Here is a 20598-nt window from a genome sequence, read left to right as displayed (position 1 = left end):
CTTCCTATTTAGGTAAAAAATATACAAAAGATTAAATTCAAATATAACAAGAAAATAGTAAAATTAAACAACATTGAAATATAATAAAAAAATATTCTTACTATTTGCAATTGGTCAACGGAAATGTGGTTGTCATCAAAACGAAATAGAGATTTTGTCATTGCTAATTTTGAAAAACGCCGAATAATTTGTAATGGAAAAAATAATTTATGAAAATGTTTAGATAATTTTAATAAAAAAAATAAAGTTGAGAGAGAAATAAATTTTGAGTTGGAATTTAAGAGGGAATTTAGAGAAATTTGAGAGAAATTTGAGATTGAATTGGAAGAAAAATGAAATGGGGAAGGGTTATATAGGAAATAAAATGGGATTGTAGAGGGTAGGTGGGGTTCCAATGGCTAATTAAGTAGTCGTTCGAGAAAGTAGTCATTGGAGTTATTGTTGGGGGAAAAAGCTTTCAACTGTAAGTGTTTTTCTGCAAATTAGCTAAAAACGCTTATAACTAAGAGTGTTTTTGTAAAATTGGCCTACTCCCACAATTTTTTGAAAAGATTGCCTATTCTGGTAATTTTATTTTTCGGTATTTTTGGATAATTTAATCCAAAACCATAATTTTAACATTAGAATTTTTGAAAGTCTCTCATATGAGTTTAAAATTTCAAAAACTCTATTTTATTTATAGTTAATTTTGAGTAAAAGAGCTTTCTATATAATAAAAATAAATAAATTTTAACAAGTATGCTTACGTTTGTCTCTAAAATTTGCAAACAAATAAATAATAGAAAATACACCTCAAATGTATAAAAATGAATAAAGAAAAACCATTTTCATTTCTAATAACAAATGAAAATTAAGAAAAAGAAACTGAAGAAAAGTAGATATTTTAAATGTGAAAACAAATCAATTATTGAAACTTGATGGAAAATATATGACCAAAGACTTCCACGTTTTTCTAGGTCATCCTCTATCATTTCATGTCATGTGGGGGTCATTGGCAAACCAATCAGTACCAACTTGTTGCAAAGGAAGATTCCCCTTCCCTTTTCAATCTACTAAAATACAATTGAGAAAAACAAATCCTCATAATTGAGATCCAATACTGCACTAATCTCATAACACAAATCCTTTGGCTACTAAACCAAGAAAACCCAGTTGTGTTAGAGTTTATGCTTTCCGAGTGGTTGACTTTTCCAGGCAGATCAACTTCAATTTCTTTCTGAAACTTTCTCCTTTTTTTAGTTCAACCTTGATTTCTACTTTGTTGTTTTTTCTTTTTATTTCCCTTCCTTCAAGTTCCTTTCTTTTTGCATTCAATTTTAGGGCAAATTACACATAAAAGCCCTATTTTTTTAAAATTTACTGAAATGGGTCCGGTATTTTATTATTTATCGGAATGAGCCATTTTCTCCGAAATCGCATCCACGTCACTGCGATGTCAGGAGATGTGTCAGCAAATCGCGTCCACGTCAGCACGATTATTTACGTGGCAACAAATCGCGTCCACGTAAGCGCGACTTGCTGACGTGGAAGCAATAATTCATAAACAGTTTATGTTTTTTAGCTTGGAAAACTTTGAAAGGCCATAACTTTTAGCTCGGTTGTCCGATTGAAACGATTTTTTTTTGATTTCGAATAACTTTTAGAGATCTACGCGCTGACAAATAGCCGAAGGCAGTTTGCCGCAGTTTTCATAAAAAAAGATCCTTTTTTACCTCTAAATTTTGATTTTTTCGGTTTAAAATTAAATTTTGAAACATTCAAATCATTATTTTCCTTATTTATTTGAAGTAAACACCAGATTTTTTTTATAGAATTTTTGTATTATTTTTTTTGATTTGACACGTGTATGGAATAGGTCTGATAAATCATTAGAATGTAAGTAATATAATTAAGATAATAACAGTATTTTTATAATATATCAATTAATTAGTTTAGCTTAGTTGGTTAAGATGCTTGTTTTTTTCCCTTAGTACCTTGGTTCAAATCTTGTTGGTAATAATTTTGAATCTTTTTTGTACTTGTTGCATTTATTTTTTTAATCAATTAACTCTTCAATATTATATTAATATATATTATTAGTACAATAGTATAGACGGATTGACAATTTGAGCTACAATATTATGAATATTAACTACAATACATAATCTGAGCTACATATTACAGTAATACATATTGGGAAAAATACCAAAAAAAGCCCTATTTTTTTAAAATTTACCGAAATGGACCCGATATTTTATTATTTACCAGAATGGGTCATTTTTCTCGAAATCACGTCCATGTCAGCACGATGTCAGGGGACGTGTCAGCAAATCACATCCTCGTAGGTGCGATTTGTGTCCACGTAAGCAAAGCGCGCTGACGTGGACACGATTTTCTGACACATCCCCTGACATCGCGCTGACGTGGACGCGATTTCGGAAAAAATGGCCCATTCCAGTAAATAATAAAATATCGGGCCTATTTCGATAAATTTTAAAAAAATAGGGCTTTTTTTGGTATTTTGCCCTCAGTTTTACTTACTTTTGCTATGAAAAAAAAACCAACCTTCAAATCCCTTCCTTTTGATTGTTTTGAAGTAAGAATCTTCTCAACACTAAGTGTAGTTTGATTTTGAAGTTCCCAAGCGAGGAAAATCTATTTATATTTGTGTTTTATATAAATTAAATTTGTTATATATATTTCTGATATCATCTGATCTTTTTATGTTCTTTCCCCCCCTTTCTTCAAGTTCCTTTATTTTTGTATTCAGTTTTACTTACTTTTGCTAAAAAAAAAACCAACCTTCAAATCCCTCCCCTTTGATTCTTTTGAAGTAAGAATCTTCTGAGCACTAAGTGTAGTTTAATTTTAAAAGTTCCCAAGTGAGGTAAATCTATTTATATATGCTTCATTTCTATTTTTTTATATATAAATTGAAGTTGTTCTATATTTCTTTGATCTCATCTCATCTTTTTATGTTTTTCTTGAAACAAGTAAGAGCTAAAAGACTGTTTGGATTTTGAAATGGTAAGTGGATATGTTTATTATATTTTCCAGCATTATATCTATAATATTATTAGTGTGAGGGTTAAAATATTTTGAATTTTTATTTTTATCAGTAATTAACCTTCTTTTTTAGTTATAATTATATGACATTACACTCGTATATGATTTTATTTGTTTATTAAATTTCTCATTGTGTTTTCAGCTGGACTGAGTTGAAAGAACAGCCCATCGATTCTCATAGGTTGTCTTTCACCATCTTTGGTATGTATAAGAAGTAGTGTCTTAATCTTCAAAACACTTTTTGATTCTTTAATTTTTTTTATGGTAATTACTTATGATTCACTACAGTGTTTGAACTTGGAACATCATATTCTTCAATTTGAGGTTGTCAAGCATGGGTTGCGGATTTTGTGAGGCTGCTCTTTCTAACACAGTTGGAACACTGGTTGTGGACTGTGTGGTGAAGCCGGTAGGACGTCAACTTGATTATGTCCGTCGCTTTCATGACAATGTTGAAAAGCTCCGAGAGAAAAAGCGTGAACTTGCAGATGCACGAGATCGTCTACTACATATGATTGAGGATGCTAAAATTCGGCTTCTACTAATTGAAAATGATGTACAGAACTTGCAATCAAGGGCAGACGAAACACTGTCGGATATGGGAACTCTGGAGGAGGAAATCCAACTGAATAAGAGGTGTCTCAATTGGTGTCCTAATTGGAGTTGGAGATATCAATTAAGCAAGAAAGCAATGAAGAAAATCCAGGATATCTCTGAGCTTTTGGACAAATTTGGTCAACTTGGACCAGTCGGTTACCCTGCTCCTACTGCCGTTCCCACTATAGATTTCCTATGTTCTAAGGAATTATTATTTTCGAAATCTTCAGAGACTGCATTCTATGAAATCATTGAAGCCTTAAAAGATGAGAATATCAACATGATTGGGTTGTGGGGGATGGGAGGGGTGGGCAAGACCACCCTGGCTCGTGAAGTTGGAAGTCAAGCTCAAAAACTGAATTTGTTTGACAAAGTTGTGATTACGACTGTGTCTCAAAAGCCAAATCTTGAGAGAATTCAAGATCAAATTGCACAATACATAGGCTTTGGTATGAAGAATGAACAAGGAAGAAGATCCGAGCAAGAATTATGGGTAAGGCTGAAGAATGAACCGAGGATTCTTATCATCCTTGATGATATTTGGGAATCTATCAACTTAAAGGAGAAGATAGGAATTCCAATTGGGGATGATCATAAAGGCTGCAAAGTTCTTTTAACAACACGCCGTCAACAAGTATGTCGAGCTATGGATTGTCAAAACGTGGTACAACTTGACTGTTTGGATGATGATGAAGCTTGGACTCTGTTTGAAAAGAAAGCAGGTCTAGATGACTTCTCTGATGATTCTATTAAAATCCTAGCAAATCAAATTGTCAAAAAATGCAGGGGTTTGCCTATAGCTATAGTTCCCCTGGGAAGTGCCTTGAAAGGTAAAACCCATCATGAGTGGCAAGCTGCATACCAGAGACTCAAAGATCGTAGATTGACTAAAATTGAGGATGTTAATGACGAAAATGCCTATGTATGTCTTGAGGCGAGCTTCGGCTACTTGAAGAATATGGAGACCAAGACATGTTTCTTGTTGTGCTCTTTATTTCCTGAAGATGATGAGATTTATGTGGATAACTTGGTAGGATATGCATGGGGACTGGAGTTGTATAAAGGCATGGACTCAATTAAAGTTGTTAGAAGTGAAGTGCTTGCATCAATTGAGATCCTCAAGAACTCCGGTTTGTTGCTAGATTGCGGGGAAAGGCATGTCAAAATGCATGATGTGGTTCGCCAATTTGCTTTGTGGATAGCATCTTCGAGAAAGGAGATTTCTTTTGGGACTGTTGAAACACTCCCGATGGATGAAAGTTTCAAGCATTACACAGCAATCTCCTTCGAAACTGATCAAACGGATGAACTGCCTAAAGGAGTGGGTTTTCCATACCTCAAACTTCTTTTACTTGGTGGCAATCGTTTCATGGAAACTTCAAGCAAATTCTTTGAGGGTATGAAGGCATTACAAGTTTGTGCTTTTAAAGGTCAATTGATGATATCACTAGCTGCATTTAAGTTTAATATGAACCTTCGAACTTTGTGTTTGATTGGTTGTCGACTCTCTGACATCTCGATGCTTGGGAAGCTGAAGTCACTTCATATTCTCTCTTTAAGTGGATCTGATATCATTGAATTGCCCACTGAAGCTGGTGATCTAGAAAATCTAAGACTGTTGGATTTATCGTATTGCTTTGAACTACGAAGAATCACTCCTAATTTAATTCGAAGATTGTCCGATTTAGAAGAACTATACTTGCATGGTTGTAGTTCATTAAAATGGGCGACTGAGAATTCAATTAAAAAGGAAAGCTATTCCAGCCTATCAGAGTTGAATTCATTGCCAAAGTTGGTTGTAATATCATTGGATATTTCTTCTGAACATCCTCCAGATGGCTTTGTGTTTCGTAGATTATTGCGCTTTGATGTTTGCATTGGCAGAAGAGAATGGCTGTACGGAAAGAGGGACTTTGAAACTAGGCCAATCTCAAGATCTTTGAGAATCAGTAAGTCTGTAGATGCATGCAAGCAACTACTTGAAGATGTAGATTCTCTTCAATTGGCTGATGTGAAGGGTCACCCAAACCTTATTCCGAGCTTGGACTTGGTATTTAGAAAGTTGACTTCTCTAGATCTTCGATCGTGCCACTCTATGCAATGCCTAATTGATGCATCAAAGCAGCAAGTGCCAATCACTGCACTCTCTAATTTGAGAAAGTTATCATTAAGGGATATGTTTTATTTGGAAGAGATGTGCAATGCTCCCCAGCCGCAAGGTTTTTTACAAAAGCTTGAAGATGTTATAATTTCAGATTGTGATAAGATGCAAGTGTTATTCCCGATTGCTGAATTGAGGAGCATAGAACAAGAAGGGCCCAGTCGTCATTTAAGCCTCCAAAGTCTGAAGATTGTTGAAATAGAGAGATGCTATAATTTGAAATATATCTTCCCAATGTCAGTAGCTAATAGCCTTGGGCAATTGCATACTTTGAAGATAAAGAGTTGCTCGCAGTTGGAAGATATAATCCAAGACCAACAAGTGGCATACAAATGTCTACTCCAAAGTCTAAGGGAAGTATGTGTATCTCATTGCAATAACTTGACATCTGTTTTCCTTATTGTCCTATGGTCAAAGATTGGGAAAGTTGATTATGTTTTTTTTTTCATTTTTTTTCATTTCAGGTTTTGTTGATTGACTTGCCTCAACTGAAAATAAGGAATGTGAACGGCATTTTGCTAACACAATCGTCTTTGCAGAAGTTAGAAGTAGACAATTGTCCTCAATTGACACATTTTATTATTTTGACTACGATACAAGTAAGATTTTTCTTTTTCTTTTATATTATTTATTTATTTGTTTCTTTTTTTTTGTTTAATAATTCGTTGTTTGAATAGTTGTTTAAAAGATAGATTTTATTTTATAATTTAGGTCTAAAACTAATCTAAATAACCTTTTAAACAAATTAGTTGATTATAATACCATATAATAAGATTAATAAAATTTTCAAAAAAAATATATTATCCAAACTTTATGTTTTAGACATGTTGCAAACTATTTATCCAATACTAAATTATATTATAACTATGATGTGGGTAAACAAAAATAAGGTATATAAAATTATATATAAATTTTAGTTTGGTTGGTATCGATATTGTTGTCTGAATAGGAGGATGTGATGTAGGCTTGAGCGCACTCAAGCACGTGTATCTTTCTATTTAAATGTGGGAAGGAATTATGGATGATTTTAGAATTTGTATTAAAAAATAAACTAGAAAAAAATATATTTAAATTTTTTTTAAATATAGCCTTTTACACAGGTGGTTTTTTATTTTTGTATTAATATATGAAAACGTGTTTAAGTAATTTCCAATTGCGTTGTTACACCTGTCCAATAATTTATATGCACAGATTATGTGATATTATTTATGATTGTTTTTGTACCACATTTTTGGAGTATAATATTGATTTAAGGTAAAATAATTTTTTTGTAAGGAAATTAATTGATGAAATGTTAAGTTAGTTGTTGATATCATTGAACATTTTGAAATTGAAAATTGATGATATGTTTATAGGAATTGGTGTTCCGGAAGATGACAAATGAACAATTTAGCAATTTGCATTCATGTAAATATGAGGAATTGGAGCAATATCAAACGTCATCACAACATCATCCCCTACCTATTTGCTTTCCAAGTCTGATTCGAATTGATATCTTGGAATGTGAAAGCTTGAAATCTCTCTTTCCAATTATTGTTGCCCAAGGTAGTTCTAAAAACCTAAATGCGCCCAATTTGCAAACTCTGAGGATAGAGAGTTGCTTTGGAATGGAAGAAATAATCCAAGACTCACAAGTATCAACCATAAGCTTCCAATGCCTAAGGGAAGTACAAGTCACAGAATGCAATAAATTGAAATTTCTCTTCCCAATTTGTGTTGCTAATAGTCTTGGGAAATTGCAAACTTTGAAGATAGAGAGGTGCTTTAGAATGGAAGAAATAATCCAAGACTCACAAGTATCAACCATAAGCCTCCAATGCCTAAGAGAAGTACAAGTCACAGAATGCAATAAGTTGAAATTTCTCTTCCCAACATGTGTTGCTAATAGTCTTGGGCAATTGCAAACTCTGAGGATAAAGAGCTGTTCCCAATTGCAAGTAATAATCCCAGGACCAGAAGTGTTAATCTCAATGTCTCAAGGTCTTGCACGATTGAATAAAGTTGAGTTGATTAATTTGCCTCAATTGAAAGGAAGGGATAGAAACGACATTGTGCTGACATCGCCATCTTTACACGTGTTATTTGTAAGAGATTGTCCTCAATTGACACCTTTTATCGTTCCAACTAATATACAAGTAAGACCTTCTTATATATAATATATATTGCAAACACTATCAAGTACTACGTAATATTATTTATGCTGTGTTTTTGCACCATATTTTTTGGAGTTTTTTCTTTTTTTCTTTTTTGTAATTTATGATTATTTGAGTTGAACAGTAAAATTTTTAAAAATTTGAATTCTTTGACTATAAAAGATTGAAAAAGAAATCTTGTGCTTATTCTTAAATTGATGATATGTTTATAGGAATTGTCCTTCTCGGAGATGACAGAAAAGAAGCAAATAAGCAACGTGACAGTCACTGAAAGGAGAGGAGGGACATCAACATGTACGGAATATTTAACAATTTCCAATTTTGAAGAGTTATTTGAATATTCTGAATATAATCTTTCAAGTCTAAAGATCCTGACATTGTCCAAACTAACTGAATTGCGGGTGATATGGAGGGGTCCCATCCAAGTTGAACACTTTCAAAATCTCACTCAATTGACAGTCAATGATTGCAGAAGGTTAAGATACATCTTCTCACTTACCATCGCTCAAAATTTGCCACAATTGTGGAGGTTGCATATATCTACCTGTGAGGAATTGGAGCAAATAATTGAGAAGGATCAAACTCCATCACAACATCATCTCCAACCTAGTTGCTTCCCTAATTTGAGTTATATTTCAATAATTGATTGTGAAAACTTGAAATGTCTCTTCCCCATTACTCTTGCTCATGGCAGCCTTCTAAACCTAAAAGGATTATGCCTTTCTATGGTCTCCAAATTAGAGCAGGTGTTTGAAGGAGATGAGGGAAATGTGAGTAAGGACGAAGAGAGAGTGATACACCTACCTCAGCTCCACTCCTTAAGGCTTGATGATCTACCAAACCTCGTGAGCTTCAGTCCTGTGGGTTATCATTTTATTTTCCCATTTTTGACGGATTTACAAGTAAAAGGTTGTCCCAACATAACCACAATATTTAGTGTTGATTCAGAGGTATCAGTGCATGCCAAAACACAGGTACACTACTCTTCCAAACTCAACAATAAGCTTTAAAACAGAAATTTATCCATTCAATTATTTTCTCTATGTATTCTCCCAATACTAAGCTTTAATTTCTATGCATTAATGCAATATTTTTATTTTGGGAGAGAAATTCTTTTTTTTAATGCTTTAAATGACTAAATGAAAATGCATCAACTGTAATCGGTTTCTGTTGGCTGTCAATATTTTTTCTAGATATCATTGTTGCATTATTATTTTCAATTCACAGTTGTTGTTCTTAATATGTCATCCTTTGTCCAATTTTGGAAAACTGGCTTTGCTTTCTTCATCATCAATCATCAAAAACAAACAATAATAAGTGAAGGTTTAATTTGCTTTGCAGGAATCAGTTGATGAAATTATAGTGAAAGAATCTGCTATAGCTCAAGAAACTGCATGGCCAATTCGTAGTGATATATGGTGGACCAAAGAGGAATTTTAAAATGAATGGAGCAGTAAATGAAGTAATTTCTATTTGAAAATTAAGCATTGTGAATGTTTAAATTGAATGCCATTTATTCGTTATTATGTACCATTTATTTGTTAAATTGAAGACGGATTTATTGAGCTATAAGCAAAAACAAAGATTAAAAAAGAATGGACTAACTATTACAGCACGTTTGGTTCGGTGTAATAGAATAGAAGTGTAATGGAATAGAGGTGTAATGGAATAGAGGCGTAATATGTAATCTTTTTGTTTGGTTGAATGGAATGGAATAGAACTATAATAGTATTCTTGTGTTTGGTTGAATGGAATGATGTTGTAATAGCATAAGGGAAAAAACTAAAATGACTAGAATACCCTTAACAGAAATTTTTTTAGGTAAATGGTTATTGTTATTAAATTTTAATAAGATTATTAATATCAATAATAAATAATTTAATTATATTTTAACATAATTATTATTAAATATAATTTAATAAAAATATATAATTTAATAAAATTCTTAATAATAAATATTCTTATATGAATTTACTAAAATCATAATATATAATACTATAAAATATAATTTAAAATAATAATAATTAAATATAATTTAATAAAAATATATGATTTAATAAAATTCTTAATAATAAATATTCTTATATGAATTTACTAAAATCATAATATATAATACTATAAAATATAATTTAAAATGATTATTATTAAATATAATTTAATAAAAATATATGATTTAATAAAATTCTTAATAATAAATATTCTTATATGAATTTACTAAAATCATAATAAATAATACTATAAAATATAATTTAAAATAATTATTATTAAATATAATTTAATAAAAATATATAATTTAATAAAATTCTTAATAATAAATATTCTTATATGAATTTACTAAAATCATAATATATAATACTATAAAATATAATTTAAAATAATTATTATTAAATATAATTTAATAAAAATATATAATTTAATAAAATTCTTAATAATAAATATTCTTATATGAATTTACTAAAATGATAATATAACTTGAGAATTATATTTTGCATAAACATAATTTTCATATATTAACAAAAAGTTAGATGAAAATGAAATTCTACATCATAATCCATATGTTATACAGTTTTATAACATCAAAAAGTTTGAACATTGTAGTGACATACCATCCCAAATATTACAAACAGAAAAAGTTACATATCAGGAACAGAACCATGATTTTTAATGGTCAGCAAGAAATCTTTTGACCCATTCCAACCGCACATCAGAAGGTAAATTAAAGAAAACGAGCATTTGAGTTGGATGATCTGGAATTTTACTCAAAGCTCGATACCGCTCATCCACAGTTAAACCTTCTATTTCACATGAGGTTGGATATAAATTTGTAGCTTTTTCTTGGATGATCTGGAATTCTTCTGACTTCTGTTGAACTACCACATCAGAGGCAATACTCCTATTGATTTGGTCGCCAATGGCCTGCATGTTTTCCACCAATAAAGTGGCAGCCTCATTAAATGAAGAAGAAATATTATCACTTGCATCAGAATTCTTCTTTTTCTTCTTTGAAGATGAGGAACCCCCTTGGTTTCTACCTGGTTGCGGCTCCATAACAGGAACATCCATGTCATCCAAAGAGACATCAGCTTCGCAATCATAGAATTCGTTTCTTTCTTCATTAATATCTGTAGTAGGTACATCAGCGGCTATTTGAGCATTTATTTCTTCAATAACATCAGCGACTGTTTGAGCATCTTTACCAGCCGCTCGATCTCGTGTGTAGATGGCAGTAAGTTGGTCGTAGTAAGGGAAACTACGATGTCTGAATTGACCGGCTTCTTTATGACTCTATAAAAATGAGGAAATCATATTAGTTATAAATTGAGAATAAATAAGATAATAAAGACTTGAAATAATTCTTACATTTAAATAAGAGTTCCAAACCGCATCTTCAGCAACAACGAGCTGCCTATGCTCGTCCCAACCAAAACCGCTATTGTTTTGGCCATTAAGCATGTCATACACGATTGACCAATCCTTTTTTAGTAACCTAATCCTCGATTATATATTAGGTTTAGCCTTCAACATTGCATTGGGTGAAGCCTTTTCTAACATTTTTTTCCAACTCGTTTAAATAACCGACTTTGAACCCCGTATCAGCATTAAATGTTCCAACATTGTGCAAGTCCACCATGCAGGAAACCAATGCTACATCTATTCCGGAACCCATTTCCTTTTGGTTCCTTGGGAAGCTTGGGAAGAAACATTTGATTCTGAAACACCTGACATAATTATCTTAAGAAAAAAAACAAATTAAAATTAAGTTTAATATCATGAATCAAAAGGTGAACACCTTATAAAATTAAAATTAAGTTAAATATCATGAATCAAAAGCTCAACACTGTATAAAATTATAACACATGATGAATGAAAAGAAATTAAATTATAATTCAACAAGTTTAGTACAATACAAAAAATAATTCAAACACCACTAAAGTTTCACAAACTAGATACATAAAATAACAATTAACTCAAACTCATTTTGTCCCTAAACCTAACTAATTTTTAGATGCTTGCCATTCATCGAACATTTGGTTGGCTAGTTCCATCCTCCAAGTAGCCCATGCATCCGATGGATGAATATTTACGATATTCGGTTCATCGTCATCTATCACATTACTAGGTAATCGTTCTCCCACCTCCGCTTCAATAGGATCAATACTCATATGGGTTCAAATAAAATTATGGAGCAAACAACATCCAATAATGACTCTATTGTGCACCCTTACAGGATAGAATGATGGACTCTTAAGTATTCCCCATCTAAGTTTTAATAACCCAAAACATCTTTCAATAACATTACGTGCTGAGGCATGTTTCATATTAAAAAACTCTTGCGGAGTACTTGGCTGGTAACCCTGACGCCACTCATTCAAATGAAATCGTTGTCCTCTAAAAGGTGCAAGAAATCCCTCAGAATTTGTGTATCCAACATCAACTAGATAATAACAACCTATATAAAAAAAATTTTTACAATGATTAATTCCCGAAATAAAATTTGATCTTAATGAATAATTCAAAGTCCTCTAACTATCCACTTTACCATGAGGAACTTTTAGTCCATGTCTTCTACTAATGGCATCTCGAAGAACTCGTCCATCAGCAACAGAACCTTCCCAACCAGGAAGAACATAAAAAAATTGCATATCAGGTGTACAAACACCTAGCATATTTGTTGCTATGTCACCTTTTCGCGTTCGATATCTAGGTTTATCAATGGTTGGAACCCTAATCTTGATGTGGGTTCCATCAAGAGCACCTAAGAAATTCTATATCACATGATATAAAACCTTGAGTTAGAATACTAAATTTAAATCTAAATCAACTAAATTATGTATAGGCTATATATAAAACTCAGTCTAATACCTTAAACCATTTCCACCTTGTGTCAGAAGAATTAGTTGTAATTGGCTCTGCCTTTTTAAATAACACATCTTGTAAGCGTATGACAACACTTAAAACACTATGAAATGATCTGCTAACAATTTCCCCGGACCTATTAAAGTGATGCTTGATAACTAGATTTTTTAGGTGATGGGAAATGATATGTAAAAACATTGTCACTTGCTCATCAACAAGCATGTTTCTTGACGACATCAGTCACCCTAACGTTTGTAACATCTCACATAGTTATAAAAAGATAGTTCTATTCATCCTAACTTGTTCAATACAGGTCTCGTCACTAGCATATACAAGTCTTTTCACATAATCTCGTTTTGCATAAAAATCTAAAATATAAGACCTAATCTTTGGTCTATAAGTATGTAGGCTAAGACTGGCACCCGATATAAGTAAGAACCAAATCGCAATTCTACAGATTTGCAACCATATTATCAATGCAATACCAATTCTTTTATGCCTCACACTTTGTGCAATTAAAGGCAGACGAACCATTACTGCAAGATATTAAAATTAGAACACACTATCAAAGAATTGAAGTTGCAATAACACACTATCAAATAAAAATAAACAATACAAATTTAGAATCTTTACGAAGCAAAAAATAGAACTTAAAATTATCTTTGCAACTTTAATTTCATTTTTTTATCAATCACCCAAAAAATAAAGAAAGAAAATATATTTAAATACATTTTGCATAAATTTTTGAGGTGAACACAATACAAATAGTCTATAGCAATTTGCATAAATTCTTCGTCTTTAGAATTAAAATTTGTAGGTATATGTATAATTGAGCTAAAATTAATTGTTGGTATATGTATAATTGAGCTAAAATTAAAATTCTATTTTAATAAATTGAATTAAAAATAAATTTATATTTATACTATTGCAGAAAAAAAAAACTATGTCATAATCATATTCTACATCAAATTAAAATTTAATGTAATTTTAGATTTATTTCAAATTTTGTTGTTTCCATATTTATTATTAATATTCATTACAATTAATTAAACAATATTTTGTTAATTAAAACTGAAGACTTTGTAATTATTAAACGGTATTTAATAATTAAATATATAATTTAATTTTTTTCATTTTAATAAATTGGAATATTAAAAATAAAAAATAAAAAATATATAATTTAATTATTTTAATTAAATATATAATTTAATTAGTTTTATGAATTTAAGTATTTTTATTTTAACCAATGCTGCATTATTTAAAAAATTGGATAATTAAAAATAAAAATATCCAACCTGTACTTGAATTACAAAAATAAACAAATGCATTATTTAGTAAATTGAAAAACAAATGCATAAAACCGATCCATAACAATTAATTTAAATCTTGAATAATAATTGAAAAATAATAGTTAAAATAAAAAAATAATAAAAATATACTGTTTTGCACTAACCATTACAATAGTCACTCAAAATTGATTTGCTAACTATTACAACCACCTAAACAAATAATCGAACAATAAATGAAACAAACAAGCTAGTCAAAATAGTTATTGCGCATTTTCTCAGTAGAAATCAGCTCTTAAAATTGATCAATCCAAATTAATCATCTGCTAACAGTTTCACTTTTATGCTTATCAAACAGTTTACTACTGTTTACTAATGTAGATGTATAGCAATATCACATTATCTCGATTAAAACAGTATCCTAACTTATTAAATATAATTCAATTATCCTTAAAAAAACAGCACACTATCAAAAAACAGTATCACTTTCATGCTTATCAAACTAGCTCAAGGAACTCATTTAAAAGAAAATAGTGCTTCCATTGTAAACTCTTTGAAAAAACCAGCACACTATCAGAAAACAGTATCACTTTGAAATGGCTCTTCACAAGTTTAAACTCTTTGAAATTCTCCGGATCTAGACAGCCTAAAAGCACATACAACTAGGTGAGCAACTTAATAGTGCTTCCATTGTACAATGTTCTTTATAAGAGCCACATAATACTAGCCTCGATCAGTCATTAAGCTAACTTCAAAAGCAAAGCTATAATTGCTCACTGCCTCAAGTCTGCAATTAAGCCTGGCATTCAATAGTTATGGAATCCGAAACAACTTGATTAGCAATCACATGATTCTAACACCATGGTAAAACACTTCAGTTGTTTTGACTTTTAGACATTTTCCTATGGTAATAATTCCATGTTTGTGTTAGTCATCCACTATCCAACATTTGATTTCAAAATCTAAAGAAGAACAGAACTATATCCTACTATACTTTCAATTAATAATCCCCAAAACAAGCAGAAACCAAAACAAATCAAGAACACTAGCAAAACAATTGTAACAATTTCCAGTTTCATCTTCTAGTCACTAACAACAAGACGCTAATATCTGGATCAGTACCAAATGAACCAACGAAAACCCCATTAACCAACAGATATAAACACACAAAAATTCAGAATTTGGTACACCCAATAAGTGAAATTTCAAGAACAATCAATCAATACTGGTAAAAGATATGGAAAAAGGCAAAAACCTTTGGATTTCGTGTATAATTCCGTGTTTGACTAAATGTTTGGATTTTGGCAATTCAACCAAGATGCAAGTAGTGAGATTCTATGAAGAACAGCCTCATTAATCCTTGGAGACTGTATAATTCTGTGTTTGACTAAATGTTGATTAGTTTTGGACACTAGAACTTGTAGCAGTTTATCTGCTAACCAGTACATCAAAAGTAAATCGTGGGCAATCAAACAAACAAAACGGTGGAACAAAATACAAATAAAAAACAAGGCAAACCCAGAAAACGAGATAAGAGCACAATCACAATGCAAAAATATTTCAAATTTTTTTCTTCAATTATCTGTAATAAACAAGAACCGAAAAAAATATTGCAATACAAAGAGTTTTAGCTTAAGGATTGAACAATTTTTCAATCACAACGCAACCCATAAAACTATTTCGCTTAAGGAAACAAATATTCTTCAATCACAACGCAACCCATAAAACTATTTAGCTTAAGGATTGAACAAATTTTTCAATCGAACATGCAATACAAACTGTCAAAGAAAAGCCCAAAGTTTAGGAGAACAGAAACAAATTTTGCCGATTTGAGCCAAAGGAAAACTAACCTGTAATGAGGAAATCGAGGAAGAGTGCGAGCTGCTAAAATACCTCTGGAAAGAAAAGGGAAATCAATTTTAAGGGAACAGTGAAAATACCTCTGGAAATTGGTTTTTCGTTCTTGATAAAATGAAGAAAATAAAAAGAAATGATGAAGAAGAACCGATGGCAGAGTAAGTGGAAGGGAAAAGAAATTACCTGTGCAAGGAAACATGGGAGAATTGAAAGCTTGATGATGAGGGCAAAAAATGGAATACAAAAGATGAAAAGAGGCGGAATACCTAATCGGTGCTGAGGGGGCGTAATGCCTATTACGCACAATGACGGCTTGTTTGGTTCGATGTAATGGGTTTACCATTACGCGCCGAATCGGTGGGCCCCACCTATTCCGGCGTTTGGTTCGCTGTAATGCCTATTACGCGCCGAATCGGTTACGTATGTATTCCTCCTTTCTTACCGATTTCTATTCCCTGCCCTTTGTTCAGTTTAGCTCCCGTTTAGCATTCTTATCTTTTCTATGCCCTGTTTTACCCTCATCTTCCCAAGCCAAAATCCACCTCCAGAACTCTCCCTCCCAACATCAAACAGGCCAGCAACCTCCACCGCTCCCGTTTCACTTTCATTTGTTGTTTTGTCGAACCAAATGCACCTGAACTGTTCTTCAAATGCAGTGAAGGGAAGTCCAAAAACAGACTTCTGTTCTTCAAATCCCAACAAGGTAAACATTTTATTTCCAAAAAAACCGTCAAGAAAACCTTTCCAATTCAATCAAGGTAAACATTGTCTGCCCTAACATTTTTCTTTCAACGTGTTTTCCCTTTTATGTTTTTAAAATGTCTATGATGGAAGATTCAACATTTCTAGAAATTGAATCATGCATTAGTTTCAGGTTTTAGAAAGTTTAAGACTTAATTCATCAAATTAGTTGAATCATGTAACTATCGTTAAAAATTGGCATCTATCTATTGCACTGCCTGCTGCATTGGCTTTGGCTGCTGATCCCATTGCTTCACTTGTTGATACAGCCTTTGTTGGCCATTTGGATACTTGTTTTTTCTTTTTTTATTATTAATACTATCATACCAAGCTTGCTTTTGTAGCTTTATCTATTAATCACACAGGTAACTATTGGCTGATAAATATTAGTTTTTTTGTGGTGAAGGGTCGGTTGAATTGGCGGCAGTTGGGGTATCTGTATCGATATTCAATCTGGTGTCGAGATTGTTTAATGTTCCTTTACTTAATATCACAACATCCTTTGTTGCTGAAGAGCAAGCATTGATTAGTAAAAGCAAGGATGGTAATTTTCAGTGAAAAGATTATACAATAACTGCAATACTTCATGAAAACGATCGTTTGGTTGAACTTTTAATTGACTCTGGGGTTTGGTATAATTAAGATGGTGAATTTGAGCATCAAGGTAAGAAAGTTCTTCCCTTCCTTAGCACTTGCTGCTGGACTTGGCATTGCAGAAGCGGTTGTACTCTCAGTTGGCTCGGGTTTCTTAATGAATATCATGGGTATACCTATGGTATGTCAGGATAACTAATGATGTATTTGTAATTATATTTTGGAATTGTAATGCTTTAATTTCTTATATCTTATTACTTTTATTTTTCATAGGATTCGTCGATGCGTGGACCAGCGGAGCAGTTTCTGACATGGAGAGCCTTTGGTGCCCCACCAGTCGTAATTGCACTTGCTGCTCAAGGCACTTTTCGTGGATTTAAGGATACAAAGACACCTTTGTATGCCATTGGCAAGTATTACAGCATGCCTTATGTTTCAAGTTCCCTCAAGGGGTCTCTTTGCTGTTTATAGATAATTTCTTGCTTGAACTAACAGGTGCAGGCACCTTACTAAATGCAATATTGGATGTAATCTTGATATTTCCCTTTGGTTTTGGCGTTGGTGGTGCTGCAGTTGCTACTGTGATTTCTGAGTACGTCAATAATGTGGTAAACTTAATAATTCTAGTGTATTTGCCTCATAACATTTCTGCTAATTTTGGATGTTCTATTCATTTTTTTTATTTTTATTTTTTGAAACTAGATATCTGATTGCTATTATACTTCTGTGGGAGTTGAATGGGAAAGTTGAACTGATCTCTCCTAAAATTGACTGGAGTAAAGTTTCCCTCTACTTAAAATCTGGTACATTTCTTGCTGATCTTAAGTATTACTTTCAGTATCTGCTTATTTTTTCTTATAGTTAAGCTTCATAAAATGAAAATAACAACAAACAATTGAATTTTAGTATTGAAATTGTGATGGTACCTGCAGGTGGACTACTTATTGGTAGGAACAATAGCCACTCTTGGAACTCTCACACTTGCAACATCACTGGCAGCTAGGCAGGGCCCTATTCCTATGGCTGGTCATCAGATTTGTGTACAAATTTGGTTGGCTGTATCTTTGTTAACTGATGCTTTAGCACTCTCTGGTCAGGTAGCATGTCCTTTGGTTTTTCATTTGGAAGACCCCAAATGTAGGATGTTTATGACAATACCATATAAAGTAGCACCAAATGAAACCTGTTGGATGTATTTTTGGTTTCTGTTACAGGCTCTTCTTGCAACTAATTACTCCCAAGCGAATTACCAACAAGCTCGCAAAGTGATTTACAGTGTTCTAAAGGTTTATAAAAGCTAGTTGTCCGATTCTTCGAAATTGAGAATTTTATTAAATTATATATTTATTATTAAGAATTTTATTAAATTATATATTTTAATTAATATATATTTAATAATAATTATGTTAAAATATGATTAAATTATTTATTATTGATATTACAAAATTGAATCTAGAGATCCGTTTCCCAGTCTTGACTTGAGCAACTTACTGCCAATCTTCCTCCAAAGTAGTTTCCTAATCAAATTGGCTTTATGTTTAATAATGAGAGTTTGCTATTGGTTTTTCTTGTTAGAGATCTGTGTGTTTGTTATAGTTGGTTATAGGTAAAATGTAGGGACGAATTGAAAGAGAGTAGAATGAGTGTGCTTGAGGTTATTATTGTTGGATTGAGAGAAAACTAATAGCTGACAAGGTCTATGAATCTTATGGTGCAAAGGCAATGTGTTTGGCTTCAGCATATATGGAGTATATAACTGGGCTTCATTTTGACTGTCCTTATGGTAATTGATATTTGCTTTGATTGCAGGATGATTCTTTGCAAAGACTAAGCATGGAGTGGCAGCTTTCGCTGGTGTGAATTGAAGGCTTATGAGGGGATTCTTGCACCATATGATAAGACAAGAGAATGGTTATTCCTGATGCTTTCAAGTTTTACAGTAGTTGGTTTCTTTTGTGGAATTTAGAATTTCGTTTTCTTACTTGCTTCTGTGGATAGTTAGTCATGCTCAATGTTTTTAAAATTGGTGGAGAAAATAACATTAGCCTGGAGTAAATATGAAATATAACATTGAACGCTTTTATGTAGGTTATTTTCAAGTTTTGTTTTTGGCTGTTCATAATTCTGAATTCTCTTCACGAACATTGGTGTTGCCTTGGATATTATATAAGTTTCTGTTTCTGATTGTTGGTATGCTCGACTATGAAATGGTTCCTATTAGCACAAAGGAGTGCATAATGAATTAGACTTCCTTCCTGTCATTTAAACTAAATATTCTTTATTGCTTACTAACTGAGCATGTTGTTTTCTAATTATGCCGTTTTCAAGGTATTCATTTTCATTTTCTTTTATTCCTGGAAAACCCCTTTTCTCTCCTTTGCTTCTTCTTATCAAGATTCGGCAATATATATCAGTTTGAGGGCTCATAAGGTTTCTGCAATTAAGCTGTAGGTTAAAGGGTTGGACTGGTACTTGGCTAATGGCAAATACAAAATGCAGGACCAAGATCGCGAGCTACCCATTGGAAGCAAACAGTCCTATATCTAGAGGATGTGTTAACCATCTGTGAAGGGGAGACAATAATTGGGAGCATGACTGTTGCACCAAACAAGAAGAATCCCCGAGACGTTGATATAATGGTTAAATATTCATTGAGCGGACGACGTTGTGTGGTTTCGAGAGTTCAATTCTATAAGATGCGCTGATTTTGTTGCAGAGTATTTCATCACCACTACTAGCTGTAGGATACCTTGTTTGCATGTTCCTCAAATGTTTCACCAACATTTTTTTAATTCCTTTTCTACTTTCTTTTTTCTCGAAAGGTTTTCCCTGAGAAAGAAAAACACATAAGATGCATGTACTTCATTAACTCAATCCAACTGTTTTCTTCTCATGTATGCTTCATATTGAGTCTTGTGTTTTGTGCTGATGTGAGGGAGCATATATACAAATGACATTGGATGTATGACATAGGACTAAATAGATTTTGAGCTTTGACAAGCTGCTTATAAGCATTGTTTCTTATAGAAGAAACACATTATTGGAGAAAGCTTTTGAATCTCCCAACTATTGGATTTGGGTTTCTTTTTGACAATTTGTTTATTGTGCTTTTGTTTAGATGATGAGAAAGGAAAGTCAAGAATTATATTTACTCGTTAAGTTAAATGAAGATATTTGTAATTTAAAAAAATAAAAATTCAATATAAATTTAAAATAAGAGTTTAACTAAAAAATAAGAGTTAGTGGCAAAAATTAATAAAATTTAAATTTTAGTGGTAAAATTCAATAACATAAAAATTAAGTTACA

The 20598-nt window shown here is 32.1% G+C and overlaps 2 protein-coding genes and 1 pseudogene across 7 annotated transcripts; 2 read left to right on the top strand and 1 right to left on the bottom strand.

Annotated features, from left to right (window-relative positions):
• The first annotated feature begins 2521 nt into the window (after window positions 1–2521).
• On the top strand, window positions 2522–9568 carry LOC107903655 (probable disease resistance protein At4g27220). 5 transcript variants are annotated; one of them, XM_041092261.1, is made up of 8 exons: window positions 2522–2866; window positions 2978–3006; window positions 3188–3246; window positions 3370–6160; window positions 6268–6402; window positions 7159–7938; window positions 8169–8930; window positions 9298–9568. In XM_041092261.1, exons 4-8 carry the CDS (start codon window positions 3380–3382, stop codon window positions 9394–9396), a joined length of 4557 nt encoding a protein of 1518 aa, XP_040948195.1. In that variant the 5' UTR covers window positions 2522–2866; window positions 2978–3006; window positions 3188–3246; window positions 3370–3379; the 3' UTR covers window positions 9397–9568. The 5 variants fall into 5 exon arrangements, with proteins under 5 accessions (XP_040948195.1, XP_040948196.1, XP_040948194.1 ...); XM_041092262.1 differs by having other exon boundaries at window positions 3334–6160; XM_041092260.1 differs by having other exon boundaries at window positions 2974–3006.
• Window positions 9569–10444: 876 nt separating this feature from the next.
• LOC121216835 (uncharacterized protein At2g29880-like) lies at window positions 10445–16453 on the bottom strand. 2 transcript variants are annotated; one of them, XM_041092276.1, is made up of 4 exons: window positions 16140–16453; window positions 15950–15994; window positions 11317–11688; window positions 10496–11241 (listed from the first exon to the last, which is right to left on the bottom strand). In XM_041092276.1, exons 3-4 carry the CDS (start codon window positions 11407–11409, stop codon window positions 10618–10620), a joined length of 717 nt encoding a protein of 238 aa, XP_040948210.1. In that variant the 5' UTR covers window positions 11410–11688; window positions 15950–15994; window positions 16140–16453; the 3' UTR covers window positions 10496–10617. The 2 variants fall into 2 exon arrangements, with proteins under 2 accessions (XP_040948209.1, XP_040948210.1); XM_041092275.1 differs by lacking the exon at window positions 16140–16453 and having other exon boundaries at window positions 10445–11241; window positions 15950–16117.
• LOC107902278 (protein DETOXIFICATION 44, chloroplastic-like) lies at window positions 16262–18716 on the top strand (annotated as a pseudogene).
• Window positions 18717–20598: the final 1882 nt, after the last annotated feature.

The sequence above is a fragment of the Gossypium hirsutum genome, chromosome D05, assembly GCF_007990345.1.
Source record: "Gossypium hirsutum isolate 1008001.06 chromosome D05, Gossypium_hirsutum_v2.1, whole genome shotgun sequence".
Lineage (NCBI taxonomy): Eukaryota > Viridiplantae > Streptophyta > Magnoliopsida > Malvales > Malvaceae > Gossypium > Gossypium hirsutum.
The sequence above is the reverse complement of the archived record's forward strand: the minus strand, read 5'-3'. Positions and strand labels throughout refer to the sequence as shown.

What these genes read in the sequence shown, in the direction of transcription:
- LOC121216835 (XM_041092276.1), bottom strand. Translation starts at nt 11,409, where the DNA reads ATGCTTAATGGCCAAAACAATAGCGGTTTTGGTTGGGACGAGCATAGG. An exon ending in TTTGGAACTCTTATTTAAAT is followed by an intron (nt 11,242 to 11,316) that starts GTAAGAATTATT and finishes TCATTTTTATAG; the next exon opens with AGTCATAAAGAAGCCGGTCA.
- LOC107903655 (XM_041092261.1), top strand. Translation starts at nt 3,380, where the DNA reads ATGGGTTGCGGATTTTGTGAGGCTGCTCTTTCTAACACAGTTGGAACA. An exon ending in TTATTTTGACTACGATACAA is followed by an intron (nt 6,403 to 7,158) that starts GTAAGATTTTTC and finishes ATATGTTTATAG; the next exon opens with GAATTGGTGTTCCGGAAGAT. An exon ending in CAGTGCATGCCAAAACACAG is followed by an intron (nt 8,931 to 9,297) that starts GTACACTACTCT and finishes TTTGCTTTGCAG; the next exon opens with GAATCAGTTGATGAAATTAT.